The 23808-nt window shown below is 42.7% G+C and overlaps 4 protein-coding genes across 4 annotated transcripts in view; 3 read left to right on the top strand and 1 right to left on the bottom strand.

Moving 5' to 3' along the window:
- Positions 1-201: 201 nt before the first annotated feature.
- LOC105184783 (odorant receptor 67a-like) lies at positions 202-2387 on the top strand. The gene is made up of 5 exons (XM_019842084.2): positions 202-571; positions 913-1302; positions 1426-1633; positions 2016-2171; positions 2262-2387. Exons 1-5 carry the CDS (start codon positions 210-212, stop codon positions 2307-2309), a joined length of 1164 nt encoding a protein of 387 aa, XP_019697643.2. The 5' UTR covers positions 202-209; the 3' UTR covers positions 2310-2387.
- A 1179-nt stretch (positions 2388-3566) lies between these two features.
- Positions 3567-5817, top strand: LOC105184774 (odorant receptor 46a). Its single transcript, XM_011143796.3, has 5 exons — positions 3567-4234; positions 4420-4809; positions 4937-5144; positions 5475-5630; positions 5711-5817. The coding sequence occupies exons 1-5, from the start codon at positions 3837-3839 to the stop codon at positions 5756-5758; spliced, it is 1200 nt and encodes a 399-aa protein (XP_011142098.1). The 5' UTR covers positions 3567-3836; the 3' UTR covers positions 5759-5817.
- Positions 5818-10905: 5088 nt separating this feature from the next.
- Positions 10906-23808, bottom strand: part of 5-HT1 (serotonin receptor) — a 21042-nt gene continuing 8139 nt past the window's right edge. Inside the window, exons 2-6 of the mRNA XM_025298314.1 lie at positions 21539-21672; positions 15716-15859; positions 13888-14043; positions 13174-13334; positions 10906-11783 (exon numbers count right to left, since the gene is read on the bottom strand). Coding sequence (XP_025154099.1) covers positions 11294-11783; positions 13174-13334; positions 13888-14043; positions 15716-15859; positions 21539-21672 — 1085 coding nt within the window. The 3' untranslated portion in view covers positions 10906-11293. The remainder of the gene's footprint in view (positions 11784-13173; positions 13335-13887; positions 14044-15715; positions 15860-21538; positions 21673-23808) is intronic.
- The window catches only part of LOC105184765 (uncharacterized), a 55807-nt gene continuing 53443 nt past the window's right edge, over positions 21445-23808 (top strand). Inside the window, exons 1-2 of the mRNA XM_025298317.1 lie at positions 21445-21497; positions 22287-22465. Coding sequence (XP_025154102.1) covers positions 22364-22465 — 102 coding nt within the window. The 5' untranslated portion in view covers positions 21445-21497; positions 22287-22363. The remainder of the gene's footprint in view (positions 21498-22286; positions 22466-23808) is intronic.

The raw sequence follows: 23808 nt of genomic DNA, 5'->3' as shown, positions 1-23808 counted from the left end.
ATGTCGCTAGTTCGACGCGGCGATCAATTTTTCTGTATTGCTCTCTCGTTTCTCAACAAAAGTATTTCTTATATTCCACGATTACGAGAGATATATATGTCGACAAACCGTCGTCAACGGGAAATTCTCTCGGAGGAGGGCTATTATGTAAATCATTTGTATACAAGTGACTAAACAAAATATAAGAAGCTGTCACAGCAAGTGAGAGGATGCACATACTTTCGGTATCTTTTGCTCTGCTTACGTACACCGGCTACTGGCGACCGGTGAATTGGCCGGTTAACTCTATTAAATATTGGATGTATAACGTCTACTCCGCCTTCATGTTTATATTGCTACAGTTGTTCACTTTCTACGGACTAGTAGACACTCTCCTGTCGGTGAACTTGCAGGAATTCGTGGATAAATGTTTCCTGTACCTCTCGATCCTCGGCGTTTCCATCAAGGTAGTGTACATCTTTATGCATCGTCAAGAGATCATCGATCTAGACAAGATGCTGTTGAAGGAGAACTGCATACCTCGAGACGCCGATGAAGAGTCGATTCAGCAGAAATTTGACCGAAACGCAAGGTATGTCGGTCCGTTGAGCAAAATAGTTGCCGAAAGTAATGACGTAACTTCATTAGCTTCAGAGATCAATTTTCTTAATATTTTCTCGTTTAATGATAGCTTCCGAAAATAAGCTATAGTGAGCTAGTAAGGGAATAACTTGGTCCGTTTCAAAGATTACTTTTTTCTCTCTCCTTCCCTCTTTGCTTAAAAATTGACCGTGTTTGTCTTCTCGTCTTGTTGCTTTTTTAATTAACGATAAGGTAATCCGGTAATCAGATGGATGAATATAATCGATAAAAAAAAAAAATATTTATACTGAGCACTTTGCAAGCGCACATTGGACAATTGGAATTCCACAGAAGGATTACGATTGCTTGCGAGGTCTTGAACGAGTGCTGTGTGATGTTTGCGACCTTCGTACGGTTCTATCCGCTCCTGAAGACGCGCACTTTACCAGTGTACAATTGGGCGCCCTTCGACCTCTCGTCGATGGCAGTCTTCCTGCCTATGCTGATCTATCAGTCATTGGCTTTATGTCTGTGCGCCAATTCCAGCGTCGCACATGAGACTCTAATCTCTGGTCTTATGATCCAAATTTGTGCTCAATTCGAGATTTTGTGCCATCGTGCTCATATAATGCCGATATTGCTAACGCAAGCTGAAAAGGACAGCAAGTCGGAGCAGGATTTGAGAGCGCGCGAGAAATCGATTATCCGCGATTTGGTACAGCATCATCTTCACGTGTATAAGTGAGTATTCACTTGCGATTGAATTGTGAAGAAATAAAAGTCCGCAATTATTATTCGTCATACGATATTATTTCGCGAAAGCTATGGGTAGAAATAATAACCGAGCGATCACATAACTTGTAGATTCGCACATATGGTCAATGACGTTTTTGCATTGATCATGTTCATCCAATTCGTCATGATCTCTCTCGTTCTGTGCATGAGTGTTTATAGAATGTCCAACATGACATCTTTATTTACGCCTGAATTCGCGCATATCTTTTCTTACCTGGCTTCGATGCTGATGCAGATATTTCTTTATTGTTGGTACGGAAATGAGGTAACGCTGAAGGTAGAGATCATTTGGTATTTTTGTTTTCCGAATTTTAAGATCGCTATTCCCTAGTAAATATTTTTCCTGTCGAGAGGGAAAAATAATAATTTAATATTTAATAATATTTTTTTTATTTTCTCCAATATTATTTTATATTTTTGTATGTGGTATTATATCCAGTGAATTTATTCAGTGATAAGTGTCCAGTATCTACATATATAAATAAAATGGGTGGAATATATTGCTACAATAAAGATAAAAGTGAAAAAATTTTATAGCTCAAACATTTTCAAGGTGATCATATAAAACTTAGTTGCTGAATTTATAACTGAAAATATAATAACAATATAACAAATATAATAAGTGATCATCAATAATGATTTTAATTAATTTCGTGCAGAGCGCTGAAGTTTGCCATGCTATCTACGAAATGAACTGGACACCATTGAGAATCCGAATAATGAAGGATCTCAACATAATAATGATGCGCGCTTCTAAACCTTTCACGATGTCAAGCGGTTACGTGGTGACTTTAACCGTCGATTCCTTCATGAGCGTTAGTATACTCGAAATTAGATCGAGTCAAAATTGAAAATATTTCAACAAGGGGTTTCAAGGCAACTTAGGTGTGTTATTTATTTTGCAGATTCTCAAAATATCCTATTCGACGTACAACTTTCTGAAAGATTCTTAGATACAGAAGAATAAAGTGTGTAGAATAAATAGATCGACTTCTTCACAAACACATGTCGTCTATATTTAAATAATTATTTTTCGCTGTTTTGATGAAATAGAAATAAAAATTCAAATTTGCGAAACCACTTGTTACCGCAGTCATTCGCTGTTCTTCATTAGCGAAAATCTTCCTCATGTTTCGATAATATAGTAATAGCAGTTTTAATATTCACCCAGACAGAGGGATTGATTTAATCAATGTTCCGATTGAATCTAATGTAATTGGACTTTGTGCGCATAGTACACACATTAGAAACGGATGTAAAGGAGTTGCTTCTTCCGTTGCTTGTTACTTTTGTACTATTTCCTCTTTCAGAACGCTCCCGTTGGCTGCTTTATCATGAGCTTATATTTACTACTAAGAAATTTATGCGTCAGGTACGTTAATGAGGAAAAGCCACTCACTATTTCCTGCAAGTTGGAACATAGGTGCGATTGAAAATGAAGTTTGGCGAGTATGAAACATGCGTGCGCCTGCATGTGTCGTACAGGTAACAGAGATCAGGTAACAGGTAACAGAGATCGATACTAAATGGCTGTTGAAAGTGGCATTCCATTATTACAAGCCTAAAGAACTCGAGGACTCGACGGACAAGAAAATGCCGAAAGTCATTGGTAGAGCGCAACCAAACAGGACTAACTAGATGTATTTGCGCCTAGCAACACAATTGTGCATCCTTTCTTGATAGACCGATATTAAATTATATTTTTTACATATCCGTTTCTACACGGTGCTTCAATAGAAACAAAAAGAGAAAGAGAAAAAATATACGCCACTTACCTTTATTCAGTTCACTCGTCGGTTTGTGTTCATGCTGTTTCCGCTTCGCGACGCACTTTGTGGAACATTGTACTTTGCAGCTCGGTAAAACGACTCTTACGTTTGCAAGATAATGAAAGAAACGGGCAGTAATTGTATCGTAAGAATATTCTGCGGAATATGTGTGTGTATATACACGCGACACGTTTTGTCGTTTCTTTCTTATTCTTGTTGGCTCTCATACCGTAGTTCTTAATCGATACGAATAATTACGCGATAATTCCGAGCTAGTATGCCGATGAATTATTTCGGTCGGTTGCAGGTATAATCGGAGACGTAATAATTACGCATTATACGTCTACCTATACCACCGGGACGAGGAAACTTTTCAATGATATTGAAACTGTGGAAGGAAAGAAAGGAAAATTATGTATTATGTAAAAATATGCACGGGAATAGGAAGGAATGCACGAGGGGAAGTGTTGCGTGTTGCGTAATTATTGTCATTAGGATCTTCACTCGTCGTTTGTCTGCTTCTCGTTGCTGGAAACTGCGAGCAGCGCTTCGAAGCGACGCGGCGATCAGTTTTTCTGTATTGTTCTCTCGTTCCTCCGCAAAAATACTTCTTCTATATTCAACGATAACGAGTGATACATGCGTATACAAACCGTCGACGACGGGAAGTTCTCTCGGAGGAGGACTATTATGTAAATTATTGGTATACGAATGGCTGTGAACGAAGCCGCCACATCAAGCGAGAGGATGCACATACTTTCATTGACTTTTGCTCTGCTTACATATACCGGCTACTGGCGACCGGTGCATTGGCCGGTTAATTCGATTAAATATTGGATGTATAACTTTTACTCCGCCTTCATGTTCACATGGCTACAGTTGTTCGCTCTCTACGGACTAGCAGACATTTTCCTGTCGACGAACATGCAGGAATTTGTAGACAGATGTTTCCTGTACCCCTCGATCCTTGGCGTTTTCATCAAGATAGTGTACATCTTTATGCATCGTCAACAGATCATGGATCTAGACAAGATGCTGCTGAAAGAGGACTGCATACCTCGAGACGCCGATGAAGAGTCGATTCAGCAGAAATTTGACCGAAACGCAAGGTATGTTGTACGTTGAGCGAAATGTTTGTCGAAAGTAACGACGTAACTTCATTAGCTTGAAAGATTAACAGTTTTCTTAGTATCTTCTCACTTAAGAAAGATCAATGTATAATCGATTAAGAAATGGGCAAGAAATTTGTACCGAACATTTGGTAAGTACACTTTGGATAATTCGAACTTCGCAGACAAATCACGATCGCTTGTGAACTTCTAAACGTATCCAGCGCATTTGTTCTGACCTTCGGGCAGTTCTTTCTGCTCTTGAAGAGGCGCACTTTACCGGTGTACCATTGGGCGCCATTTGACCTTTCGTCTACGGTCGTCTTCGTGCTTGTGCTGTTGTTTCAGTCAGTGGGTTTATGTCTGTGCGCCAATTCCAGCGTCGCGCATGAGACTCTGATCTCCGGCCTGATGATCCAAATTTGCGCTCAATTCAAGATTCTGTGCCATCGCGCTCACATATTGCCGATATTGCTGATGCAAGCTGAGAAGGACGGCGGGTCGGAGCAGGATCTGAGAGCGCGTGAGAAATTGATTATGCGAGATTTGATACGGTACCATCTTTACGTGTACAAGTGAGTACTCACCTGCGAATGAACTGTTAAAAATGAAATTCCGCAATTGTTATCCGTTTTATTGTCTCGTATTGTCTCGCGAAAGCTGCGGATAGAAACAATAACCGAGCTTTCACACAACTTGTAGAATTGCATATACGGTCAATGACGTTTTTGCATTGATCATGTTCGTCCAATTCTCTATAATCTCCTTTGTTCTCTGCTTGAGCGTCTATAAAATGTCCAACATGACATCGCTATTTACGCCTGAATTCGCGCATCTCTTTTCTTACCTGGCTTCGATGCTGACGCAGATATTTCTTTATTGCTGGTACGGTAACGAGGTAACGCTGAAGGTAGAGGTCATTTGTTATTTTTGTTCTTCGAATTTTAAGATCGCTGTTCCCTAATAAATATTTTTCCTGTCGAGAGGGGAGAATAATAATTTAATATTCAATAATATATTTTTTTTATTTTCTGTGATGTCATTTTATATTTTTGTATGTGGTATTATAATGAGTGAATTTATTCAGTGATAAGTGCTACAATAAAGATAAGAATGAAAGAACTTTTTAGCTCAAACGTTTCCAAGGTGATCACATAAAACATATTAACTGAAGATATAATAATAATATAACAAATATAATAAGTAATCATCAATAATGATTTTAATTAATTTCGTGCAGAGCGCTGAAGTTTGCAATGCCATCTACGAAATGAACTGGACAACATTGAGAGTCCAAGTAATGAAGGATCTCACGATAATAATGATGTGCGCTTCTAAACCCTTCACGATGTCAAGCGGTCACGTGGTGACTTTAACCCTCGATTCCTTCATGAGCGTTAGTATATTCGAGATTGGATCGGGTCAAAGTTGAAAATATTCCGACGAGGCAACTTAGGTGTGCTATTTACTTTGCAGATCCTTAAAATATCCTATTCGACGTACAACTTTCTGAAAGATTCTTAGATACAGTAGAATAAAGTGTGTAGAATAACGAATAATAGATCGACTTCTTCGCAAACATGCATCATCTGCATTTAAATAATTATTTCTCGCTGCTCTGATAAAATAGAAATAAAAATTCAAATTTTCGGAATTACTTTGTTGCTGCAGCCATTCTGTTCTTCATTAGCGAAAGCCTTCCTCATGTTTCGATAATGTAGTGATAGTAGTTTTAACTCTCTTGTCACGGGGAACGATTTAATCAATGTTCCGACTGAATCCAATTTAATTGAACTTTGTCTGATGCGCACAGTACGCGCATCAGAAACGGATGTAAAGGAGTTGCGTAACTCCTTCCATCGCTTGTTACCTTTGTTTAGCCCGAAGAGAACGGCCTGTTCTCTAAAACGTCGTCCGCGTCAGCGCCTCGGTCTGTACACGATAAGACGAGCGACGCTATGCGATAAGTAAATGGGCCACATTAATATCCAGAGGAATGTATTTCTTGGTTTTAGTTGCTGTACGTGCTCGGGGAGGAGGTATGCGGCGGGACAGGATGAAATACTAGTCGTACGCCGTTGCTCGTAATTTGCCTTATAATTGCGTTAGCGGATATTCCATGGCAATCTCGGTGTCGCAGCGTGGCACTATTAACTCGTAATGCACAAACGATCCTACGGAATATCATCGCGGAAATGCGAAATATCGAGCGCTTTTGGCTTGGTCAAGCGTGTCGTTTTTGGCAACGTCCCACACGTAATATATCGTTTTTCTCTCACGGCAAACGTATATCAAGCGCGGCCGCGTGTCGCGACCACCAGGAATCTCGCGGTGCTCGTAAAAACGTCCAGAGGAAGTCCCGGATCTTCCGGTTCACCCGTGCTGCGCGTTCAGCCGTTAAATACGATTGCGCCCCTGCGATCGGGACGTGAGGGAATTTTATTTCCGCGATATCAGACTGTCACGCAATGTCACATCGGGCCGGGCAGGACGTCTACATTTAGCTGCAAATGTGAGATATGGATACGTCTCCTAATTTTTCAGACGTCCCTCGGACGTTTTTCAGACGGAGTCCTTTTTTTATACCGTGTCTTTTACATGTCTCTTGTATATACACGGAGGGTTGCCGGTGATAGATGGTAATCGGAAAAGTCAGATGACAAATGGTGTTAACGGAGTGCGAGACTATGAGGGGAAAACGGGGGAAAGAGTCCACAATTTCGGGTGAAGCCGCGGGAGAGACGAGAGAGAGAGAGAGAGAGAGAGAGAGAGAGAGAGAGAGAGAGAGAAAGAAATAGAGAAGCTTTACAAATATACGAAGAACACGCGCGATTCAAGTAAATTTCTCCAAATTTTTCTGTCATTTATTTTATTTTACGACTGCAAATATATATATATATATGTACATGTATGTCATTGCAATATATATCTCCTTTTATTTCCTCTCCAGCTTTCATTCCTTTCTTTTCTATCCCTTCAGCTTACTCGCCTGTTAGCCGAAATGCTTCCAAAAGAGACATACGAGCAAACATACATGTTATTTACGTCAACGGATTTATCATCCAGGTGGTTGCGTTATTTCACAGCTTAATCCCCTAGATAATATCTTCATTTCGTTGATCATCATTCGCTTCTCGATAGCATTGTTTGTCTCTGGCGAACGTGTCCTCTCCCTTCTCTCTCTCTCTCTCTCTCTCTCTCTCTCTCTCTCTCTCTCTCTCTCTCTCTCTCCCTTCGCTGCGCTCCTCGCAATGTTATCAGCCTATATATTATGCTTGCATGAGACAATATGCGGGAAGGCGTGCTACCGCACGATCGTTGATACGATTGTTCGTCGATTTACAGCAAACATTGAGCGATCAGCCCAGCGTTATCCACTGCGCATATCGCCGAGGCTTACTTCGCGTTGCATCGTCGTTAGACGAGAACAAATCATTTTCGATCGCTCTCCCGACATCCCGATGGCATGTTATTAATGGGCCAATGTCGAGCGTTGTATCTAATCAGTGGCCGAGCTACGTTAAATCGATTGCATCGGTCTCATCGAGCGTCACCAGCGTTTCATTAATTGGAATTCTTAGCGGCGTACTTCATCGGACCACGAAATATACGTTCCATAACATTCAGATTCAGCGCTTGCGATAGATATTCGCACGATGAATTTTTACTCGTTTCCCGACTCGGAGCTCATCACTCAACGTCGATGGTACTCTGAGCGTTCGCCCCGAAATTGCTGTAAATGTTCAGCGGGCAACATTTCGTCGCTTTCGCTTTTCCAGAAACTTACGTAAAAAATAAACGCGTGTGAACAAAATGTTATATTTTATTAGTCATGTCGTATGAGTAGAACGACGACCAGTGACATAATTAGATAGCGCAAGCGTATCCGATATTGCCGTCATTATTTCAGCAACAATGTCGTCAGAAGTGAGAAGAGTTCACCCGCTAAGTGTTAATTGATTCGTTCAACTGATCGTTACGCTAATATTGACACTTGCCAAGGAATATATCCCGCCATCTCATTGTGTGATATCTCATATGTATCTTTTTTCAATTTTCTCGAGCAACATTATTTTTATCTTATGAATTCTGCGCTTGGTATATGTAGTAACAATCAGAGAAAATTAATTTACCGTACGAAGCGAAAAGTGCGGTGATATAGTGCGGTTGCGAGTATTTGTTCAAAATCATTTTTAATAGTACGACGCGATATGTTGCTCCACATTTGAAAAGCAATCATCGGCAGGGCAGGCGGTGGGGCGGGTGGAGTCTCGTCATTTCTGACGAAGAGGAAGCTATTGTCGCCGTTTATCACAATCAGCCTAATACATTATTATGATTAATCTAGGACTATGCTTACTTCTAAATAGAGCGAGAGCCCAGCGGCTTCGTAAGTAGACGTAGAAACAAAATGAATGCACGTGCACTCGCGTCCGGCGTTTTGCAAGTGTAAACGTTACGAACGTAAAGAGAGCCACATTCTTCAATTCCTATTCGTTAAGTACATAGTACACGCGCACGCTTGCGCAATATTTGTGTATGTGTGAATGTGTAAGTGTGTATGTGTATGTGTGAATGTGTATATGCGTGTGTGTGTGTGTGTGTGTGTGTGTGTGTGTGTGTGTGTGTGTGTGTGTGTGTGTGTGTGTGTGTGTATCAATCAGTCGTTGCTCTGAAAATCAAACGTCATACTTTTTACATGGTAATATATTACAGCATGTATTACGCAGTAATATTACAGGACGTGCGCTGTTACTACGTAAATTCAGAGGCTTCGCTAGAAGACGCAGAATTGAATGGCAAGGCTAAAATTATATCTCGGAGAATATCAGATGGTATTTTCACTTTAAATAGAGATAATTTACACAAGAGAGACGACGATTGCCTGCAGGTCCGGCCATTCCATCTTTCGATTCTAATGTTATATTTACGATATGAGCGATTAGATCGTGATGTTGCGTTTCGCGCTTTGTCGTTATTACACCACGCACCGATATTATCATTTCACATCAATTATTCGCGTGCCAGATACCCGCATTCGTGAAAATAAATCTTAAACTCCGCTACACGCGTACCTACACTCACGCAACCTATACACACGCACACACATGCAAGACATAGCCATACGCACGCAGAAAATCACGAACCTTTCTATTCAATTCTGTCGCTCGTTGGAGACACACTTTATATAGTTCTTATTAAAAAACTCGGTATGAGAAAAGTCGCATAAGCAAATCTTCATAAGGCGAGAATCTTTTACACTTGGGAAATTCTCCGTACTTTTAACTTCGAACCAAGTTAAAAAGCGTAAGGTGTACCTAGCGCGAGTCGACCGTGAGGTTGCATTACTTTTTTACTTAAAGATGGAAATTTTATACAGATCGCGATGGACCCGAAAGGGGAATCCGTCGTATCGTAGTCATTCGCAACGTTTTCAGTTAACGTCCACGTTCACGTCTATATTCATGTAAATCTTAACGTACACTTAGACGTCATTACATATGTACTTTGAAGACGAGCCAAGATTGAAAAGTTTTTCTGCTTTTATACACAGCTATTTTTTAATAATATCGTTCGGAAGTATACGATTGCTAAGCATTATCGTCAGCTTACGCAATACCGTTACAGAGTTACGTTGCGGCAAGCATCTCTCGCGATTTCTCATCACCCTCAGGGTGTGCTTCAAAGAACCTACGCTGGATGACAAAATGTGAGAAATATTGTCTCACTTCTTTGTTGTTTTTAGCGTGACGCATTAAGCGTGTACCGTACGAATGATCGAAGTACCTTAGATAGCTAATTCGTAATTTTCAATATTTGATTATCAATAACGATTCGTACATATCGGAGAGCTATATTTCTTGCCGTTTAAATGAAGCATCGGAAAAGCTTCGGAAAGTAAATTTACAAGCGGTTTTGCATCCTACTTTCTCTCTCTTTCTTTTGTTTCTTTTTTAAAATGTACAGGATTATATTATACATATGAGTTAGACATCTGCGGTACTTGGCCACTCGTATGTTCCTCCGCTTATTTACTTTTACACCGTAATTGGAAAAAAAAGAAACATCTATATAGTCATACCTTAAATATACATTCCTTGAGCGAACTCCCACCATCGATCCGTATGTCCGTCGGCCGGTTTACGCTTCGACTTCCATTCCGACAAAATATATTGGTGGAGATCTCGGTACTCGTTTTCTTTTACCTTTCCCGCATATTTACGCTCGTTCGATCAGAATCGCGAGTAATGTTGCGCCACCGTCGTTCGTTTGATCCTCCGGCGCTCAGAGGAGGTGTTTCGCAAAAATATTCTGCGTAGGATCGCTTCTCTACCGTCGGTTAACGCTGACAATGAGAGTACTTAGCGCCCGTCGCGCGGCTGAAACTTCAGTTAACTTTATCTATCGCTTACGGAAACGAGCCGTTGATTTTTATTCGTTAGAAGTGTCTATGAAGGTAATGATGCATGGTTCGGCTACCTCGCGAAAAGCTATAGAGGGAAGAAGCAGTGTCGCGCTGGATACCGTCCGTCGTATCTAGATGCTGATAAAATCGATCTACGTTGTGAAGATGTTGGGAAAAAATACATTCTAAAATCAACAAAAATATATATATTGGAGAGGGAGAAGGGGAGAGAGAGAGAGAGAGAGAGAGAGAGAGAGAGAGAGAGAGAGAGAGAGAGAGAGGGAAAGGAAAAACATATAATATTCTACCTCTCGCATCAAGTAGAACGATTGCCAAGCGTAAAAATTAAAAAAGAATGTGTTTGTTGGATTCTGCAAAGATTTTTTTCCATGAAATTTAACGATGTTAATAATTAAAAGTGTTAATAATTAATCTCGATATGTCGCATCTAGATACGCGAGATCGGCTCGAAGCAACTAGATTCGAGTATCCAGGTCGAAGAAAACGCCGGTAGTGAGCGTGTGTGCGTGGCATATATGTATATATGTATATATGTTGTATATATATATATATATATATATATGTATATATGTACAAGTTTCACGCATCTCGTAGCATATTTGCCGTACACGGCAAAGGAATTAAATCCACTGTCAGCGAAGTCCCCGCGTACCACCGCACAGCATCCTTTTGAATGCCTGCCTGAATTCCGGCGAGAACACAGTGTAAATCACGGGGTTGAGGGTGCTGTTGAAGTATCCGAGCCACAGGAACAAACTGGCCACAAAATCGGGCGGCTTGCAGGCCTCGCAGACGGCCTGCAGCAGCGCTACCAGGAAGAAAGGCAGCCAGCAGGCGACGAATGCGCCGGTGATGATCGCCAGGGTCTTCGCCGCCTTCCTCTCTCGCTTCGACTCGATCGTCTCGCGGGTGCGCTTCGTTGAGACCACCTGCTGCTGCTGGCTGGTGCTGGTCGGATTCGTCAGCGTCGTTGTGGTCGTCGTCGTGGACACCGCCGTCGGGGTCACCGTCGCCGACGGGGTTACGTTCGCCCCGTTGTACGATGACGACTTCTCCGGCGATATGGACGAGTGGTCCGGCGTGGATCTCGTTATGGTGAATGCAGTTGACTCCTCCCGCGGCCTACGCCAAATAAATTACGCTGGTCAAAAGACAAAAAGGAGAAGGAGGGAAGACGCGTGTCAGCTAGTTCGTTATCGCGAAAAGGATAACTCGTTCGTTTGAAAAAACATTAGGAATTTTTGTTGAAAAAACATCGCGTGGGAGAGCGACGTTGGATGAAGAGAGCTATAGAAATATATGTTTTGTATATTTATTTTTTGATAAATAACGAGGCTTGGTGTTTCTAAACGTCAAATTAGCGGGACAGGAAGCAATTGCATGAAAGAAGGAATGATAGATTAGGTCAGTCTATATGTTCATGCGTATTTCTAAAGGGAAAGCGAGAGCAATAAACGAGACATTTTATTTCTCCTTCAATTGGCAATATTTATATGACGTTCTTTGTCAGAAATTAATCGTAAGAGAGAGAGAGAGAGAGAGAGAGAGAGAGAGAGAGAGAGAGAGAGAGAGAGAGAGAGAACATGCAGTAAATACGCACGAAACTATAGACCGATTTCATAATAAGCATGATAGTTTATGTATAACGATAACGAGAGAAATTACAGAGAGACGAGCGTCTTGGTAGAATGCAATTCGAACAATAGCACTTTGCGCGATTATGGTAATTACTTTTCAGTAACAAAATCGTCAAATAGAGGTAGAGCACAGAAATGTAAGGACAGGAGAAATGCGAGAGATCAATCAGACTTGTTCTAAAGCAGTAATTCTAACAGCGCTGAGACAATATTAAACAAACACACATACGCGCACGCGCGCGCGCACACACACAGTCAAATACTCGTCGTGATTGAATGAAGAAAGAAAAGAAACCACTTTGCGAGGTAGATGTATATTCGTATAATATCAAGCGTTGTCTATTTCAGACACGAGGCAGAGAAGGTATGCAATTATTAAGTAGCGACAAGATCTTTCTTGCGGCAGAGCGATCAACGGGTAAATTCATACCTTGGTTCTCGCAGCGAAGACCTGCACTATATCCATTGAGATAAAAACACAGAGCAACAGCATGCTAAGCCACTTGAGCAGATAAAACGCCGCGCGCTAAGAATATTTATTTACGCGCTAAATTATGTGATACCCACGTAAAAGAATCCCGCACGCCGTGTTGCGACGTGTATAAAGAGAGGAGACTAAATCTCATGAACGATTTACGTCATTCCTCAGTCGCTCGCCGTCGCGAGATTTATTCTAAGTGGCTTAGCACGTTGTCGCTTCTCGCGCCCTTCAAGTTTATTGCAACCGTGAACAATGACACGTTCGATTATTATTCGAGACGTAATTTAGAGAGAAGAAGGGAGAGAGAGAGAGAGAGAGAGAGAGAGAGAGAAAGAGAGAGATTGGAGGAAAAGAGCCTTGCGACGTAAGAAGCAAGGAACAAAGAGACTACAACCTTCTCGTGACGAGCCTGAGGATGCCTCTTCGTTCGCGTGGAGGCTGAAGGATGGTTCCGGGCCTCCTCCTGATTCTGCTTCGCGCCGCTTGGAATATCCTCCAGTACAGGATTAAGATGATGAAAAGCGGAACATAAAACGTCGCGCAAGTTGCAAAGATCTGCAAGGTAATTTGCGCTCTTTCAGAACGATGTGCGCGACGAGATTGACTCACAGAACGTTCTAAGTAGCGAATTTCGCAAAGAAAAATACGAAAGCAAAAAAATCTCCCCGTCTTTTCGTAGAGATACCTTTCAGCTTTGCAGTTCATGTTTTTGAAAGCCTGAAGGTAAAACAGACCAAAGAGTTAGAATTAAAATTTATCTCGCGAATCGGATTATCCATATCGAAGCAAAACGTGAGCATTAATAAGATCTGCTGTCTTAAGTAAAATATTTAAGCGAATGGAGATTTCGGTCGTTTGATACGTCCGATCTCGTCGTTTGTTTTAAGAGACTTTCGAAAACACCATTCGCAAAATGACGACCGTTCTTCTACGACGACGGGAGAGAGGCTATAGTTTGACCTGATGTACCTCGGAGTGACTCAAAATTCGACCGCCCGACATCGTCAATACTGTCCCGAGCAATTTCGCAACTCGAGTGCGCGAAACGCAATTCCCAGTCGTGTGTATCTCGGATCTAGTTCTCTCTGCTTGCTGCGAAAGTACTCACCTGATATGCAGGATCCTGCGATACGAGACACGTCCCTGCGGCTATGCGGCCCAAATAATCAGGATCCTTCCATCCGAGCTGGGGTGCTAATGAGATTCCTAAGGACACCACCCATACAGTGCCGATCAGGATGCCGATTCTTCTCGGATTCCTCGCCTTAAAATGGAAAAGCCGGCTTTAATGACGTTACCGCCGGCCCTCGTCGGCTTAAAACCGACGCTCGTTTCCCTCCTCTATCACGTTGCAGTTATCATTATCATCGGACGTCTAACCGCTCGCGATGCGATTTTTATCTGGTTTCTAAGCGCGCGAATATGCATTCGCGTCGCGATGCTGTAAGCACGACGTAAAAATATCTCATCTCGTTACGAATTCTCGTGTATAATGTCTCACAGCTACACCCCGAATTTATTAGAAATCGTGAGAAATTGTATACATTAAAGTAAGAGCACGGTAGCTGGGGCATCGTCACCGGGCAGTTGGAACATTTTACTGTTGCTGATAAATTTTACGTTTCTCTCATGAGGCCGCGTACACAGGCGCGCATTACTAAGAACACTGTCTTGTATCAGAAAATTAAACTTTTAATTAGATGCGCTCGTAAAGTTGGTTGTTCTTTTTCCCGTCGAGATCGCGCTCAAGACCGTCGGTCCGTTCGAGGAAATTGCGGCGCCTGCTCTATCTGCGGATCTCTCCCCTCGGCGGACTCCTCGCATGACTCGCTAATTTCTCTCGTTCGCTCGATTATTTATAACGTAATCGACCCGTCACCCGAGGGACCGTACGCGGCTCTTTCTGTCAGTTAGGAGATGCGAAGCTAACCGTTAAGTTCGGCCGGCTGGCGGCCGAAGCGCGAGCTTATCGAGGCGGCTCTAAGCTAATTTCGAACAAACTTTAAGCCGTTCGGAGGGAGAGAAAGGGCACGCCGGTATTGCACATTTGTCTCATCTCTGGTCAGACTATATTTACGGGGAACGGGAAGTTCCCGTTCCCGGCCGCGCGTTTCGCTTTACGGTCCTACCCTTTTTCATACTACATGAGCGGAGGTTCGCCATAATTCTCGTTACATCACGCTGCGCGTGTGCGTCCTGCGGAGAGAAAGGAGGAAATTCGCACCGGGGGGCTCGGAATTTTCGACGAAAATTTACGAGTGATTTTATGTCTTTATTTCGCGGGTAAAAGAAGTATCCGAACCGAGCGCGAGTGTCGAGACGCGTCATGGAGAGTCGAATTTCGGACAAGAACAAGGTTGAACTTCACCGACGGCATGCGCGGAACGAAATAATTCTTGTTCGGTTTCAAGGCGAGGAATGAGACCGGAAAGTATTCTGAGCGAGAATAAAAAATATGGAAGTAAAAACTATAAAGGGGCGGAAAGAAACGCGTCCACAAATAGTCGCAGAGAATATTTGCCTCGGTTTTCTTTGCCTCGGAAGAATCAGCAGCGAAGGAAAATTTTTCCGCGTGCAACGGCAGCAGTAACGTTTAAGCTTGGGTCGCGGAAAATTGTATTATACAGCCGTGTGAATCGGACGACGTTTCCCGCGTCGCCGCCGGGTCCCATTCGGACTCCGCGTGCACTATTTTCGGATTGATAAAACAGTATTTCCTCGCGCGTCACGCCGGTCTTCCGGCTATTATTCAAAGAGATCTACGGCGCGCGACATGTAGCGTTCGCGTTCGGCACTCACGTATACACGATTGTCTCGCCATTTTTGTCGACCGACGTCGCTCGACGTGAGGGGCGCGCAACGGACAACGAGAGACGACTGCATCGTTCCCGACGATCTCCTACTTCCTCTCAATAACCGCAACGGCGTTAATTAACCTGTATATAATTGATATCGGTGACTGCCCAATATCTGTCGACCGCGATAGCCACCAGATGCAATATCGAGGCTGTGCAACATAGAACGTCGCTGCTGGTCCACATGTCGCAGAGTTCCGGGCCGAGTGACCATCGCGACTTTATCTGCAATAAACAGAATTATCTATCATGGAGCGTGTCTAACGCGGGCGGCGCGAGATCGATGCGCGGCCGCGGCCGCGGCCGCGCGCTTCGCGCCGAAATCCTTCGGAGAACATAGAGGCGCGTCAATGGACGAACGTTGTTTTCCTTTCCCACGCTTGTTACATGTTACACACGTAACATCATGTTACATCACGTAAAAGTAGCACATGATCGGTGCACTATTGCAAAAATACGAGACACACACACAGTTGTCTCGTTCTCTCTTTCTGTCTGCCTGATGATTATTATTATAATTAGCAGGCGACAAAGTCCAACGCATGATTTTTTCAAGCGGGAACGAGCGCCAACAAATTGTACCATTTTAAATTGTACAATTTTTTTCCTAACGCGCTCCACTCGTTACTTCCTTTCCTCGGAAACATATAACTGCTATTTACGCCATAATCCCTCTCGAAAGTATCATATCCGCTCGGTATAATCGATATGTCATCCTCAAGAAAATACACAGAAATAGTCTTTGTGCGCAGTAAGCGCACGGTGACGTGAAACGTCAAATTGTCGAGTAAATAAGATTTATTTTTATCCGCGTTGACGGGGGTCGCTCGGCTGATTAGTATGTTAAGGATTGCACATAGTTTGGCGCGACGGTCGTCCGCGCGCGCCGTGTGGCAATGGAGCTGCGCGAGAAAATACGGATCGAGGTCGAAAGGGAAAACATCCAAGCGGAGCGGCAGTCGAGGGACAATGAGGTGAGGGGTGCTCCGACAGAGAGAGAGAGAGGGAGAGAGCAGAGTGTCGGTAAGAGTGATGTTGTAGAAGTTGCGGCGAGGGCGGAGGAGGGAGGGGCTGATGCATGCCTGCTTAAAAGTCCATTCATGGTATTGGAATCTATCGTCGAAAGCCAATCGTCCTTTGTCCTCCTTTCAGCGTGCCGACACCCTCGCCATAGACATCCGTTCCTTTATACTTTGAGATCAGAAAGTCCCGGAAGTTGATAAGTCGCGTCCATTTCGCGGAAAATATAAACACCTCTCAAAAGTAATGCCGATTGCGCGACATTACTCGGGATGGGGGAACGTTTTGCCGGGATTCGCTCGAGAGTGATACGTGATAAGAGATAGGGCTGTTGTTACAACCGGCCGCGACTACGCTCCGCTCGATCGATTCTCTCCTGTTATTTCCCGCAAAATCAAGCGCGCGAGTTAACGTCGTTAACTGCGCAAACTGCGCAGAAGGTATGTTCTCGAAATATTGCGGCGAAACTTCGACGGCTGGGCGTGAGCCCAGCACTTCTGCGTCTGTCACGTGTGAAATTATTTTAACCGCGCACAGATTGATACGCATTATCTATATGCCCGTATGAAATTCTGCAACCAAGCCGCGCCACATATTTGTATATCGATAGCTCGATAGCTTTCAACTGAAACCGGACCGGCGTTTGTGTGTTCGATCGAAGCAAATGTGCAAATTGAAGAAAAGCAAGATTAAAGGGCCGTTATAATTCAGGTCGTTATATATCGTTAACGATACACGTATGTAGTTCGACGCGATCTCCGGATCTCCGGATCGCGGGTACGGATCGAGGGGGGCCGCGAAGGGGGGGACGCGAGTGACGGAGCATGCCGTTTCTCACGTCTCCCTCTCGTTTTATAACCGGGATCGATGCGATCAATTGTTAACAACAATGGTTAACAACGAGCGTCGGCGTGAGTCGTCAGGTGTTTCCCTCCTCCTATCGTCGCGCGTCTTAAAGGGTTTAATCGAGCGGGTCGCGTGTGCACGCGCGGTTAATGAAGTCGTTCGCGTGAGGCGTTTCTGGTGTCCGCCGATAAACGCCCGAGCGAAACAGGCGGTTGTAAAGCGAACATCCATCAAATGTTCGATGCTGCGGGCTACGATCAAACGGCAGACGTATAAATTTCGATATGTCCGTTAAGGCGATGAACGAGAGCGATTTTTGTGCAGCGCTATTTAGTATGTCCGGCGCTGATGAAAATCGCTGATGCGTCCGTCGCCGCTTGAGAATATTGGCCGAAATAGAATTCAAGATAGAACTGCAGCATTAAATGGTAACGTACGGGAAATGTCGATAACTGACGAGAGAAAGGTTAAAGGAGGAGGCTAAAGGACGCGAGAGGCGAAAAGGGAGAGAGAGAGAGAGAGAGAGAGAGAGAGAGAGAGAGAGAGAAGTGGACGAACCGTCCCACGCTGAAAACGTTCGTGAAAAGCGAAAAAGAGGAAAACCCAGGTGTGCTTGTGAGAGATATAGCAAGAGAGAGTGCGGAAATATAATATGAAGAAAAAGTGGGGTGAGGGGAGGGAAAAAGTGCTGAGATGGGATACGTATAGAGGAAGAGCCAGCCGATGGCGAAGCGCGAGAGGCTGCGTTAAGAAAACGGGGGATCTAAATAAGGATATATGCTGGCGGAGAGATTTCTCTCGGAGAGGAGAAAAAGGGAGAGAGAGAGAGAGAGGGAGAGAGAGAGAGAGAGAGAAAGAGAGAGAGAGAGAGAGAGAGAGAGAGAGAGAAAGAGAGAGAGAGAGAGAGAAAAGGAGAGGAAGAGTGCTACAGACCGCTATGACCGCTAATGTGCGTAATTAAATGAGACTTGTCTCATATGGAAAAGCGTAAGATTTCCCCTTATTTTTTGTCCTTTATACCGAGCGCGAATGAATAATCGAACTCGTGCCACAGCGGCGATAATGCGAATTTCCGTGCGTAATTTTAGTATTCGTGGTGTACAAGTCACACATCGTATCTCAAAAGCGGGCACGTTGAAAAATGAATCGCGGTATGCGCGCGGTAGAATACATCACGCGTGTTTACCCCTCGCGGCAATTCCCGATGAGAGGTCTTTGTTAATTGGATAACGTCGAAAAGCCGCGGCAAAGCGCCTCGATAATTAGCGCCGATGTTATTCCCATTACACGTTGCCGTTTCCCCGGTTATTTACTAACGCTTATTAAGTATAAATACCCGCAGCTTGGCTCGCGAACGCGCACTGGAATCGAAAGCTAATCATTCGTATGTACATATCGCTATAACGCTCGTTATCTCTGTGTACTCGCTCCTTAATTGTTGAATATGTATATGTGTAACAACATTCTCCCTCATTGCGCGGTGTTTGCGCTGAGTACACAAAAGGAGATACTCCGCGATATAGAAAACTCCTCGGTCTCTAGCTTTTATAAAGGTTGCAGATTGCGATCGTGACATTATCGGCGTTAACGACATATTGTTAAGATCGTGACATTTTCGTTTTCTCGTTTTCTACACATCGTGTAAAAAATATCACGACCGAGATAAAATTCTAAAGTCGACCACGAAGTATACATTAAAGTACCGCATAAATTTTGCGTGAGGAATTCTAAAACGTACACATGCTGAATATTTATGCGACGCGTCACGTACGCGATGAATCGCGTTACTCTCGCAAATTGTCTCGTCGTGATCGTCACGCGTTGCTGATTATATAAATTTCGCTCGGTAATTCCCAGCCAATTAAGTTTCCAGTGCCTGTGTAAATCATTGCTGGACTCTCTTTGCTGTGAGACCCCGCGTACTTTTCACAACTTTTCGCGACCGCGCGCGCGCGCGACTGGAATTCCACGTGAAAATTCGCGAAGCGCGAGCGCGATAAATCGTCGTGGTTGATGCGGCCGGTTTTCGTTGGGATCTTCCGCCGTCGTCAATGTAAGACGTATAATTAGCAAACTTTCTCGGCTGGGAATTTAGCGTTTAAACGTCGAATCCTCGGGGAAAGCGAGCGCAGTTTCCTCCCCGGCGCGAATGTTGCTGTGGTAAAGCTAAAGGTAAAAATGGGTAGGAACTTGCGTACGTATACCGTCGCGGCTTCTTACGAGCGTTATAAATCCGTGAATGGCTGCAACGGAGCGTGGAGTAAAGTCTAACAATGAGGGTGCAACGCGAAAGGAGAACGACGTTCTACGCGCGAAGAGAATGTCTCGCTCTTCAACCGTCGAAAATCCCGCAAAATTTTTATTTCCTCGGTGAAATTTACCCACCGACAGATGATCCTGCATTACATTTCACACTAGCGTATACATTTTTCCTCATTTAGTTACAATGCATTTTATCGAGGGAATACATATTTCAAAATTATGTTAATATAATCATATCTGCTCATTTTTTCGCTTGGAATAGTTAATTCGTAGAACGGACATTTGCATGGAATACATATTTTTAAACATTAATTAATTTAATACTTTCTTATTACTTTTGCGACTTTTTTTTGTAACAGCGTTCGTACATTTTTAAAGTAATGTAGCCGATGTACACGATTTTATATTCAGTAAAACGTTGAATAAATTTCCTTTTGTTTAAAAAAAATCGGATTTATTATTTGGATTTATTAAATTTGTTATAAAAATACAGATGTATTTTTATTATTACTTGAATTGAGAATTTGGTAAAATTTTTATTTATTCGATAAAATTTAAATTGATGATTTTGCATTATACTTTATATTAATATAACTGTTTTTTTCCATTTGACCATAATGTTTCTTGTTGGAGAAACACATATTTTAAAGTTGTGTTGTTAATTCAGAATATAATTGTGCCAATTCGTTTTCTTTACTAGTGTAATTATTTATAGGATGTGTTCTTTTAAAGAGTTATTTTATAATAATTATATGTATATACATATGGTACTAAAGTATGTTGTTTTGTTGGAATATTCCTGAGTTCCGCACAATATTCTTTGACTTCGACTGGGAGACGTGTTGACAAAGTTTTTTTCCATATACTAGGCCAATTCAAAGTGAATAGAATGGACAAAGTCGCAAGGTTAGAACGGACATGGCGTCACGTTCATATGCTCATAAATAAAGCGCACAATGAACGAACGCTTAGTGTGTACGCGTAGCCGTACGCGTGATTTTACATTCGGCGATTCGCTAAGTAAATTTTTCGACATTTCTAAACGTCGCACACGTCAGACTTTTATTATTCGGATCATTTATCCTCGTAATAAACATCGTATCTCTTCAATCGGATTGATATGTTTCGTGATTCTGACAAAACGGGAGACTGTTGCGTTTGATTATTGACGCATCTGAATGTAGCATCGCCATTTAGGCACAAATTGACGATCACAGTCGGCGTTGCAAATGAGTTTTCTGTAAATAAAAATACGTACCGTCGTAGATCCAACTTCATAACCTGCTCGACAATAATACTACTCCGCTCGTGCGTGAGACACACGGAGAATCGAGACGCTGGAAATGGTAATGCAATTTTCTCAAGGAGACGGAAAAGAGATTACGGCTCGTTTTGCCTCGCGTTTGTGTAATAAATACCTCTCACGATTAACAGCACTCGTCATAGGAAGAATACGAAGACGCAGCTTGTGTAAACTTTTCCGCCTGTTCAACATCTTGATTCGCCGCGATACGCGCCAATTTCATGGTGTAACTAATTTCACCGCTATCTCACGCTGGCAACGCCACCTTCTGATTTATCGGCAGCGCATTGACGAAAAGGCGCAACTCGGTCTTTTCGCAATATGGCGCGGACTCGCACAGACGTGTCTGCAGAGCGCAGCAAAATGACGATTTTTCCCACGACTTCGTCGCAGCTCCAGGCCCCAATTTCCGGTGACTGACACGGCAACACGGTAATAATTCTCGTCTTTTACACAATTATCGAAGTACGTACCTCGTAAATAGCTCCGAGAGGCATTACAAGGCAGGCGACCATGAGATCCGCGACGGCCAAACTGACGATTAAGTAATTCGCCACGGACTGCAAATTTCGTTCCATCACGATAGCCGCTATCACGAACAGGTTCCCTGCAACAAGAATATATGCAGTCTTGAAAGTTTTGGTTTCATAATTAATTCGACGGTAATAAAATCTTCGGTTAACTTTCGAGGTACGAACTTGTATAGACTTGTCGTAAAGAGTAACACGATGCGACAAGTTCTATAGAACGATAAGAAAGGATAACGAGTATCGTGCCCTCTCGCTCACGCTTTTTCATTCGCGCTTTCTTGCTTGCGTTCTCCCACTTTCTAACTTTTTAATAAAAGGAACCTAATTTTAAAAGTTAAAATTACTAATATTCTCTCTCCCTTCTTTTTTTCTTGCTCTTTCTCTCTCTCTCTCTCTTTCTCTCTCTCTCTCTCTCTCTATCTCTATCTCTATCTCTATCTCTATCTCTTTCTTTTTCTAAGCATAGTCGATTAAACGCTTCTATGTTCACGCGCCGGACATGTTGTTTCTCGGGTATGCGCCAACTTCATTTTCCATAACCAATTTCACTTTTATGTTACTATTATTGAGATACTTGAATATACTATCCGTTGGAATAACATATTGTCGCATAATTTGATATTATTTCGCGTATTTCAAGTATTTTCGTGAATGTGGGTACGAAACAATAATATCGTGTGTATATTGTCAGTGCATATAAGAACATCGACGAAATGCTGCAACGAGATGGGGGATAGTCGAGAGAGTCAACCGATGCCCGTTTAAAGGATGATCCACGACGATGGTCTACGACTGCCATGGCTGCTCCATGACGCTGGTTCTCGACGATGGTCCATGATAATGGTCTACGACGCTAGTCTTCAGTTCGGGGTGAGTAATTATTCAATGTATGGTACTTTCGAGCGTTGAATTTGTTCGATGCAGGAAGCCAAAAATTTCTCTTTTTCGATTTCACATTGATTACATATGTTACCCGAATCAAATTTTAAAATTTATTACGTCTTATAAATATTGAAATATACTTCTAATAATGTTTTTAAGCTGCAAACATAAAATTTAGCAACGCATGAAATTTTCCAACGTCCTTTCTTCATTTCCATTTCATTTACACACACACACACACAGACAATTACAATTCCTACTTTTCTCTCCTTCCAAATCCTCAAATTTTATAATCCTTCTATAAAAGAATAAAAAATATAAAGAAATAAAATATAAGAAAGAAAAGCGTTCGTCATTCCATTATATTTATTTTTTCTCTTTTTAAACTTTGTATATTTACTATATATCATATATATATATCTTATATATATATCTTATATAATAATTATTATATTCATTACACTTATATAACATTTACTATAATTATATTATGTGTGTGATATTTATATTATATACCATATAATATCATATGCTATTTAGTCCAACTTTGATAAGACTAAAATTCGACTCGGGTATAAGGTAATAGATAGAATTCCACTCAATTTGCCGGAAATAGCGAGAAAAGATTAATACTTCACAGATGCGATAGGCAATTTCGAAGCTGGGACTTCTCAGAACTTATAAACGAAATTATACAAGAGTGCACTATTATATTATCTTCTTTGCGAGACACATGGAGATGCGCGTATAGATCATGACGCCGTTAAACAAATTGAGATCGACGGCGGGCGTTCGCGACTCTTCGATAATGGACCTGTAATTGGCACTGCAAGGGGCAAATTCGAGCTAGTCGCCATCAATTCGCGCGCAGACCTGAATAGCGGCAATCAGTTCGGCAAACTCGGATAGATGAAATCAGTCGTACGTTCCTTCGACGTCCCGGGCGTGCGACGCGATGCGACGCGATGCAACGCAACGGGACGACACTTGCACACAAATACACATGGTTCGATCGCGCATTTGCGAAATTTCGCTCAAGTATACTGACGACGCCTGCACCCTTGTATCGGCTTCTCGTGCTCCTCTCGGGACAATACGACGCCGTTGTGCGAGGGCTGAGTGCCTCGAGCGACCGTGTGTGTATATACACGTGGGTCAGTCGATGGAAAACTGCAGGCAAGAAAACGTGCTACGCCCGGACTACGTCGGGCCGGCCTCTTGAAAAATTTCTCCCTCGAGGCGAGAACGGGTCAGACGAATAAATACAGAGTCGCGCGAAGAAGTGGGGCGTTTCTACGTTGATAGCGCCTCGTCGTGAAGGAAACCCTATT

This window comes from Harpegnathos saltator, unplaced genomic scaffold (assembly GCF_003227715.2).
Source record: "Harpegnathos saltator strain DR-91 unplaced genomic scaffold, Hsal_v8.6 scaffold213, whole genome shotgun sequence".
NCBI lineage: Eukaryota > Metazoa > Arthropoda > Insecta > Hymenoptera > Formicidae > Harpegnathos > Harpegnathos saltator.
Note: the sequence above shows the minus strand (reverse complement) of the source record. Positions and strands in the feature narration are given on the sequence as shown.

Excerpts from the sequence above, each read along its gene's own strand:
- LOC105184783 (XM_019842084.2), top strand. The coding sequence starts at position 210 with ATGCACATACTTTCGGTATCTTTTGCTCTGCTTACGTACACCGGCTAC. Across the intron at positions 1,634-2,015 it reads GAAATGAGGTAACGCTGAAG|AGCGCTGAAGTTTGCCATGC; the intron begins GTAGAGATCATT and ends AATTTCGTGCAG. Across the intron at positions 2,172-2,261 it reads CCGTCGATTCCTTCATGAGC|ATTCTCAAAATATCCTATTC; the intron begins GTTAGTATACTC and ends TTTATTTTGCAG.
- LOC105184774 (XM_011143796.3), top strand. The coding sequence starts at position 3,837 with ATGGCTGTGAACGAAGCCGCCACATCAAGCGAGAGGATGCACATACTT. Across the intron at positions 4,235-4,419 it reads AAATTTGACCGAAACGCAAG|ACAAATCACGATCGCTTGTG; the intron begins GTATGTTGTACG and ends CGAACTTCGCAG. Across the intron at positions 5,145-5,474 it reads GTAACGAGGTAACGCTGAAG|AGCGCTGAAGTTTGCAATGC; the intron begins GTAGAGGTCATT and ends AATTTCGTGCAG.